The 9,046-nt window shown below is 38.2% G+C and overlaps 1 protein-coding gene across 1 annotated transcript in view; it reads right to left on the reverse strand.

Annotated features, from left to right (window-relative positions):
• Positions 1-545: 545 nt before the first annotated feature.
• Positions 546-9,046, reverse strand: part of FASTKD1 (FAST kinase domains 1) — a 13,928-nt gene continuing 5,427 nt past the window's right edge. Inside the window, exons 6-14 of the mRNA XM_010142716.1 lie at positions 8,510-8,641; positions 6,895-7,381; positions 6,005-6,119; positions 5,213-5,341; positions 4,359-4,490; positions 3,209-3,322; positions 2,804-2,945; positions 1,634-1,748; positions 546-635 (exon numbers count right to left, since the gene is read on the reverse strand). Of these exons, the coding sequence (XP_010141018.1) occupies positions 546-635; positions 1,634-1,748; positions 2,804-2,945; positions 3,209-3,322; positions 4,359-4,490; positions 5,213-5,341; positions 6,005-6,119; positions 6,895-7,381; positions 8,510-8,641 (1,456 nt within the window). The remainder of the gene's footprint in view (positions 636-1,633; positions 1,749-2,803; positions 2,946-3,208; positions 3,323-4,358; positions 4,491-5,212; positions 5,342-6,004; positions 6,120-6,894; positions 7,382-8,509; positions 8,642-9,046) is intronic.

Consider the following 9,046-nt stretch of genomic DNA (forward strand, 5'->3'; position numbering starts at 1 on the left):
CTCCCCCAACAGAGTCACCCACAGCACCTCTGTTCTGGAAGATGGAAACAGAATTGCTGAAACAGCAGTCCTATTCTTAGTAAATCTGCATTTACGTTTCTTGGTTTCACAGCACAGATACTGTTTGATCCCTATTGCTCACTCTGTCGTATGCTGGAGGACAGACATAGTTTCCAGTAGATCTGCTGCCTCCTCTCTCACAGTCAAGAGTATTTCCAACTTTTTCTTCAGACAGTTTTATGCCTGGCTAAGTCTCTCTGCTATTTATTTAGGTGGTAACTACCACAGACTTAAAAGCATAGCTTCCAGATCATGGGAGATTTTAAGCATCCTTATCACATCTTCATGGCCCAGTGTGACCTGCCTTTTGCAATCCCTACTCAATTGAGGATTAACTTTCTTGACACCTGATGCCCCATGGCAAGCCTTGGTCCAGATGACTCACAAATAAAGAGATTTTTGAAACTAGGCATTACAGGATTACAAGTAGTTTAATGGTACATAAATTGTTCATCTAAAGTGTACTTTTGACTGCATGTTTGGCATCACTGTAGTCCATATAGATGCCTTCTCAGATATTCTAGCTGCTCATCTTCTGTTGACAGAAACATAGAATTCCATTCAAAGTGAGGAATCTAAAAAAGAATCAAATCATGAAGAGTGTTAACACTGGTATAAGCCACATACCATCTTACAGCAAAGAAAGGGCTCTCTGATACCTGTCGTTCTCCACTTGAAGATATTTTATCACCTGTGTCCTCCTAAAAGCTAAGCTTATTCTCATACTGAAAAGATTTATTTCTCAATGTAAGATTCTTCTTCATGTAAGTACAGTCAGTTTACTTCCAAAAAACAGTGTAGTTGCAGAGATGTAAAGCAGATGCCCACACAATACAGGCTATGACAACTCTGTCACACCATCTCCCACCATTTCAAACCCAAACTGAGAGTAAAATCCCAGATCACTGTAGTTTGTAATGTTAATGTATCAGAATGGAATGGTGTATCAGTAGCACGACATCTACTGTCAGGGCAGTATAAGAAAGGATGATTATCCAGTTAAAAAAGAAAACCACCAAAACTAAGCTTAAAGAAAGAGTCTAGCTAGAGTAGGTGAATAGTTATACACACAGAAAAATCTGCATTCCTGACCCTCCATTACTGAATGTTTCTATGCTGGTGGTTGTGAATTATCCCTGGCTGCTAGACTGCTCTGTCACGGCACATCCATATCCCATCTTGCAGCTGCGGTAACTGTTTAACACTCGAGGGTATGTTCAATCCTTTTCTAGTGTAGAAATCTTTGTCTGAACTGAAATTCAGTTTCACTTTTTCTCCTTTACTCAGGCTATGCTGAGATTGCTAGTTTGCCTGCAATAAGGTAAGACTGAGAGCTTTTGAACTTCAGTTTTGCTGCAGCCACTTTCAGAGAAGGTACAAGTTCTATGAAGTCCTTACACTATCTTGCAAACAGCTTGGAATTTCCCCCCTAAATACAAAAATTGCTCTCACTCAGTACTAGTAGGTGCTTTTAACTATTAAAACTACCTTTAAATCTGGTGCATGGAAAAATCTATCAATCTGCACTATCAATACAACTCAGAAAGGACATAAAATACTGCTGTCTGCTCACCTGCACTACCCGGTACCCCAGCATCTCCAGGTGTCGTTTTTTCACTGCTGGTTCTCCTTTCAAGTGACGTGAATCTTTGCTAAAAGCTTTTGAATCAAGAAATTCCAAAGCAATTCTGCAAACAACAAAAATATGCACTTACTTTCAGGTCCCAGCTGAATTTTGAGAAGCAGCGTTTCTAGTTCAGTATTGATAGTTGCAGCAAAAGTATTGCTAGATAAACCTGATGATTCATAGAAAATTAAACAACTCCCTGAAACTAGACAAAACATTTTCCTCCGATTCATCTAGAGATACTTGATCTTCATATGATTTAGAAAAAGCGTTTCTTTCCTGCATCTGTTTTTGTTCAAATAGCAGCACTTTCAATGCCTACATTTGAAAAGGTGGGAGGAAAGCAGTATTCCGATCTTAGGAAACGCATCTCAAGAACACCCTGACTGCCCTCGTGTACTGGCTGTGGCTGGGATGGAGTTACTTCTCTTCAGTGCAGCCCGCATGGTGTTGTGTTTTGGATCTGTGACCAAAACAGCGTTGATAACGCACCAGTATTTTGGCTGTTGCTGAGAAGTGCTTGCACAGCATCAACACTGCCTCTGTTCCTCACTTTGCCACCACAGTACATAGGCTGGCGTTGACAAGAGGTTGGGAGTGGACAGAGCTGAAACTTCAACTGGCCAAAGCGATTTTCTGCACAATTTAACATCATGTGTGTCAATAAAACAGGAGATTTTCTAAAGTAGCCATTGCTCCCGCACTGGTCTGCTGGTGGTGAGTGACTGCATTTGCATTAACTGTTTTCTTCCCATCCCCACCACCCTTTATTTTTTTAAATCTTCTTTCTTCACTTACTTTAAATCTTACTTTCTTCACTCTCTTAATTGCAACTCAGGAGGTTGTTGGTTTTTTTTTTCCCCTCACTTTTGCCCTTCAGATTCTCTCTCCCATCACACTGCAGGGGAGTGAGCAAGCAACTCAGTGGAAGCTTAGTTACAGCCTAGAGTCAAACCACCACTCCTAGGAAGGGCAAACCTCTTAAGGCTTTGGAAAAAGGAACAGAAAAATAAATAGCCTAGGGGTTGCAACAACTGTTTAGGACATAAGCATCAAAAACCTGGTCTAAACTTGGAAGCCTGGAAGTGCTAATGTTTAAGAATTTGATGTACTAACCTCTGAGCTCCTGGTGGCAAAGCCTTTCTCCCTCCATCCTTGATATCATGTCTCCAGCGTATTCCCTCCATATCATCCAAAGGTACATTCTGAGCCATAAAGGAAAGAGGCTTTTTGTTTTCATCCAGAAGGCACTCAAAATCTGAGAGAAAACACAAAGCTGTTTACTGACCAAGTGAAAGAACCTTATCTGTACAGTGTTTCCATCTAGAAAAACTAAGTGATAACTATAATTAGAGATACCCAACATTATTTATATTATGCAGAACTTTTTAGAAACTGTATTTTAAACAGCAATTTCTTCTTTGCAGTATCTTGTGGTCACATGCCCAGAGGCTTCCTAATCTTGGTGATAACAGTGATACAGAGGTCTCCATAACAATCCTTGGAGGATTAACTTCTCACCTATTTCATAGTAGTATGGTGTGAGAACAGATATTCTTGCATAATGGCTCCCTCCTAAGATCTCTGTCAGCAATCTGTGAACATGCTGTCGCAGGGGATTTATACGGCTACTGCCTACAAAGACAAATTGAAGAATTCATACATCAAACCTTCCACAGCCAGTTTTGGAACTAGCACTTTGTGACACTGCATTTTTGAAAACCAGCCTACTGAAAAAGAGCTTTTCCACAGATCCCTGGTGTGATTCAATCACAACTGGGAGATGATATGATCATCTTTTGGGTGGGAAGCTTATTAAGCATGAATTTCAAATCCAGACTTTCCATCTCAGGATTTTTTCCATTCACAGAATACAAACACTTTAGTTTCAGGTTTCACCTGCTGGAGTTCATTTGCTTTTAATCATGCTTAGGCACTTAAATGATTTACGTATTTTTGCGGCTACTTCAGCACACCACACTATCTGTCACTTCCTGGTCTGTTGCAGACTGTTTAAACCCTTGCTCCATTAAACACCTTCAATCTCAGAGATAAAGCAGCCGAGTTTGATGGATTACAAAGCAGATGTCTTCCATGAAAATTAGTGGTGGAGTTACTGAGTTTGCATTAGCTGGAGTTTCTGAACTGATCACTGTTCTGAAAGATCTCAGCTGCTACACTTGATCACTAGCCTACTCTTCCATCTCTCACCCTTGATAGATCTTGATTCTTCTAAGGAAGATGACAGCAGTGAGGAAAAAGGAGGCAGCAAACATGTTTACCTTGAAAAATTTAAGTCAAATGTTCTGCCTTGTAAGTGAAGCAGGGATCAAAGTAACACATCTCCAGCAGACAAACGTAATGATCCTCTTCCCGCCTCTCCATCCGCCATGCCACATACGCTGTTTCTGTGTATTTAGATTTTATTTCTTATGAAGAAATATCCCATCTCTACTATGGTAATTCTCATGGGGAAAACTGCTTTGCTATCAGTTGAACTCTTAAGTGGCTGCACTTTTCAAGAACATCCTCAGCAGATAGTGGGGTGCACTCTTCTGAGCTTCTGACTGTGTGCTACTGTTAACATGACAGTTTTAGAAGTGTCTAGCAACTTCTGAAAATAGACTATTATTAGTAACAAGGGCAGCTTTTCCTCTCCTAAATTACTTACTGTTACGGAAGACACGTTGGCAGTACTGCTCGTGAAACCAAGGGATGTGAAACTCTGGGCATTCCAGACAGACTGCTCTGTTCAATTTCATGAGGCGCGAGCGGACCCTCTGCTTCACGGTATCAGACAGGACTGAGATAAACAAAACAAAAAGGTGTGAACTGAAATGTGAAAAATCCAACACACTGAACTAAATGGCTACTTCTGAATTCTTTAATAGAAATGCAAATATCCGTATACCATGGCATTTATAAAATTCATGCTGCAGTATCTCAGAAAGGTTCTCAAAATCTGAGAAAAAAATGAAAATAGTTTTGCTCTATATTAAGAACAAAAACAAGGCAGAAAAAAGAAGAAATTTAAACTTCTAGCATTTAACTTTTCATGAAGTGGTTAAAGGCAAAATAGCAACAGTACATCAATAGCAAACAATGTATAGGTAGAGAGGATGGAAACAGTCTCTTATTTAAAGAGAAGAGAGTGGTAGGACTTATTTCTTGCACACAACAATCCCACATTTTTTCTTCAGCTTTCTGACTATTTCTTTTACTCTGGTAATTTTATTTCCAATAAAATTGAAGAATTATGACATACTGATTGCAGTAATTTGCAGTAAGTCACGTCTTTACATGAATTTCTCATCTGCAATACAAGACTATACTTTTTTAAAAAAGCACACATTTTTGTTCATTCCGTTTTAGCACTCAAATAATGACTAGATTATATAGAGGGGTCTTTCCAGAAAACTGAAACATTTAAAGAATAATTCTACTTCTCAAGTCATATATAGGTTCACAATTCCATTTTATGCCAGATGCTACATAATCAAATTCATCAGAGAGGTAGATATCTACCTTCAAGTTGAGCATCCAGTGTGCTTAGGAAAGAAACATTAAATATCCTTGTTATCAGAACTGGAGGAAAATAGCCAGCCACTGCCAAAACATGACCAAGCAGCACCAAGTGGTGGGTTTCAAAACAACCTTTTAAAAACCAGACAGAAATCTGTATTAACATGTGACATAAAGCTGCAAGGATTTGCAATGTCCTCCCCCTGGCCTCCCAAATCATCCAAAATTCCCTCTTAACATATAAATGAATACGCAGGCAGGTTAAGGACTACTTCTGCTAACCACACAAAGCAAAAGGTAACTCTTGCCAGGACTATGCAGGAGGAAACTAGTTAGTCTTAAAAAAAGGTAACTCCACAATATTTCAGCAAATTTTCACAGATCTGCGAGGCTATACCATCAATTAAAAAAAAAAGTCTCTACACCTTAGCCTTTCTTTGTGATGAAACACAAAATGTAACCTGACACCAAATGATGACTCAGGGAGTGCCACAACAATTCTCCCCATTAACAGCAGAGTGACTTAACCAGAATTTTCACTTGCCTTTTACTACACACAAGATATCTTGCTAGTCCCTTACCAACAGTAATTTTTAAAGGGTGAAATGAAGCTAGAAACCCCAACAGAAGCATACACTGAATCTTTGTCGTGGTTTAACCCCAACATACAGATACACTTTTTTCTTTGCTTAAAAAAAAAATGCCATTCTATTTCTATTTTTATTCAGCACAGATAATATCTTACACAGATACTCATTTATTTGGTGTAGGAGTATCTTTGTTTGATTCACTTACCCAAGTTTGAAGTAAGATGTTGGATACAATTCTCAAAGAACTGTTCATTGCCAGGAGGGTCATAATTCAAAGCAGAGAAAAGGAAGAGAATAAAATAGATTTCAAAGGGGTGCATCTGCAAAAAAAAGATCCTAAATTAAGTCACTGCAAAATATTCTAATATTGCTTTACAATAAAGAAGAGTTTCATAATTCATTCAGAATTGGGATATTTAAGACTAGATGGGCTATTTTTAAAATATTTTTGTTAGCTCTTCCTGGAGAAATTTTTTTTTTTTTAAATGCAGAAATCATTAAAATTGCAGCTACGGCTATAACTTAAAATCTGAGTCATGTAAATGATCCAAATATTTCTGTATACTTAGACTTTAAGAAGCTTTTAAAAAGGTTTCCCATTGAATGCTCTTAAAGAAACTAAACTGTCGTAGATTAAATCAAAGATCTATATAAATAACAGATTGAGAAGGAGGGGAAAAAAAAGATAGCAAGAAAACACAGTCATTTTAACCAAAATGACAGGCTATTGGGGAAATCCCCACAAGAATAAGTAATGTAAAATTATACATCACGTGATGTAATTATTTGTAAATAAGTTAAAAAAAATTAAGATGGTTAAATGAAAAGCTGAATGCAAAGGATTCTGGCTGAACCTAACACTGACTGACCAATAAAATAAGAAAAGAAAATTAAAGAGAAATAAGTGCAAAATGATATACACGGAAGCAAAACAAATTTTGAGTGAACATAGAAAAATATAAGCTCCAAATCAGGTACACTGAAGAAAACTCTTAAGAAACACTGTGTGGATTGTGCTCTGAAACACATTAACTACTAACCTGTCTTTTCTTACTGAATAACTTACACAGTAGATAGAAAGAAAAACAGCAATACCTTGTCTAGATTTTCTACAGTCACAGAAGCTATTTTGTCAAGTAATGAAGCACAACGCTGGTTTGTTTTGATGAGAAAAAAAGACAACTGTAATACATTTGCCCTTGTTATCTGGTCTATCAAGCGTTGACACATGGCCATAGTTTCCTCACCGAGGACTTCTTCACACCACTCTCTATTCACATGTGTAAGTTCTTCCAACAGAAGATTTAAGTCGTTGGCTTTCTGAAGCCTCTGGAATCCACAGTCATTTAGTTTTTGCAGAAGCTTTACACATAACTCGGAACTGTTTTGCCAGTGCAACTGGTCATAATGATTCCACTTGACAAGAGCTGTAGCAATGGAATTCAAATGATGGAGCCTGCATTGAGGCAAAACTGCTGCTGCTTTGTTTATAATCATTTCCTCCACTTGAAGGGAAGGAAGCATGGCCAAAACACGAATTATTGCAGCAGTATCAGCAGGTATGACACTAGATTTTAAAAAACTGGAAGAGAGACAGAAATAAAAACAGACCATCAGTACTGACAAAGTGAAAATGCTTAAAAAAGCAAATAAATTATATGCATAAAACCTCTATTTTAGAAGTCAAAAGCTGCACACTGAATATAAAATAAGTAGTATATTAATAAGATGGTAGAAATTCACACAGTGACTACCATCCTTTTTCATTGAGATTAACTTCTTCCTTCTAATTTATTTAAAACTGGAAAAGTGAACCCTTACTAAGGGGGCATGAACTTTTGTGTTCATGAGTAACCCTTGAAGTCCAACCGTTCACCCTGCTGAGGGACATGGTTTAGGGACCCTGGCAGTGCAGGGTGTCTTAAAGGTCTCTTCCAACCAGATGATTCTGTGATTCCAGCTGTTGAGACTTCAAGTGTTACTCATGAACACAAAAGTCCTTAGGAATGGCAGAAGGTCCAGCCTTTTTGAGAATTCGTTGGCTTCTGGGCTTGGATAATTTCTGTGATTTCTGTCCTGGGAAGCACCAGGTTCTGGGCTGCCTGAGGAACATGAAGGGCATCATTTACAAAAAACATATACAGCCAGGGCAGTGCATTCCAACAGAGGCTGTGCAATGAAAGCAATACTGGCAGATCTCTTCTCTCACGATTCCAGAAATGGTTTCCCTTTCTATGTTGCAACTGAGAACTGACTAGATAAGCCTGAGAACTAACTACACAGTTCTTCATCCAAAAGAGTACGTCTGCTTCACACTTTCACTTATGCCAACCGTGGCATTCTTACTGTATATTTTTCACTAGTTGTTCCTTCAAACATCAAAAAAGCCATCAATACCTACTCTTCCTAAAAAGTACCGATAAAAATTTTCTATTAAATGTCATTATATTGCAGCATCCAAGGGGTGGGGGGCAAATAAATACATTTTTTTAAATATCATATCTGCTAGGAGATACTATTGGGTCCATAGTCTTGACTATTCCTATCCCCTAATTTACACGATTAGTAGTATCAAATACTTTTAACAGTTTGCTGCTTATTCATATTTTATGGAAACAAAACAATTTAACATGTTAACTTGTTATTTACAATATTGAGTAGACAACTGTTTAATACTTAAATAGCTACATTTCCAAGAATATATACTTACCCAAGTAGTAGTATTTTTAGTTTGGCAAACAGCTCCAGGTTGTGGCAACGCAACACCAGCAAGTACTGTGCTAACTTTACCAACTGTAACACATGATAGTTATCCAAGTGTTTGTGCAGAACAGAAGCCATTCTGAATACAAAGAGAAGGTGGTGACATGGTATTATGCTAACACAGAAGATATTGCAGAACTCAACATCCCACATGAAAAAGGATTGTCCCATGGTGCAAAGTACCTAGGTGGAGGCTTGCAAACACCCACACTCCTGTCCACCCTACTTTTGACAGTGTTCCACTAAAACACAGCAGCCTCTCTCCACTTAGTGAATTGCAAAATTAAAACCCTCATCACAGCAAAACAGCTACTTCACTCTAATAATCTCTGTTGCAGATTTTACTGTCAGTTAAATTTAAAGTGAACCAAGAATGAGATGAACTAGAACAGCATCACCCGCTTCAGCACCACTGTACTCACTTATATAATAGTGGTTGCTACAGCTACGCTAGTCTGAAGCTGCAAGATAGGGCCAGATTTGT

Source organism: Buceros rhinoceros, unplaced genomic scaffold (assembly GCF_000710305.1).
Source record: "Buceros rhinoceros silvestris isolate BGI_N320 unplaced genomic scaffold, ASM71030v1 scaffold7679, whole genome shotgun sequence".
In the NCBI taxonomy this organism is placed as follows: Eukaryota; Metazoa; Chordata; class Aves; order Bucerotiformes; family Bucerotidae; genus Buceros; species Buceros rhinoceros.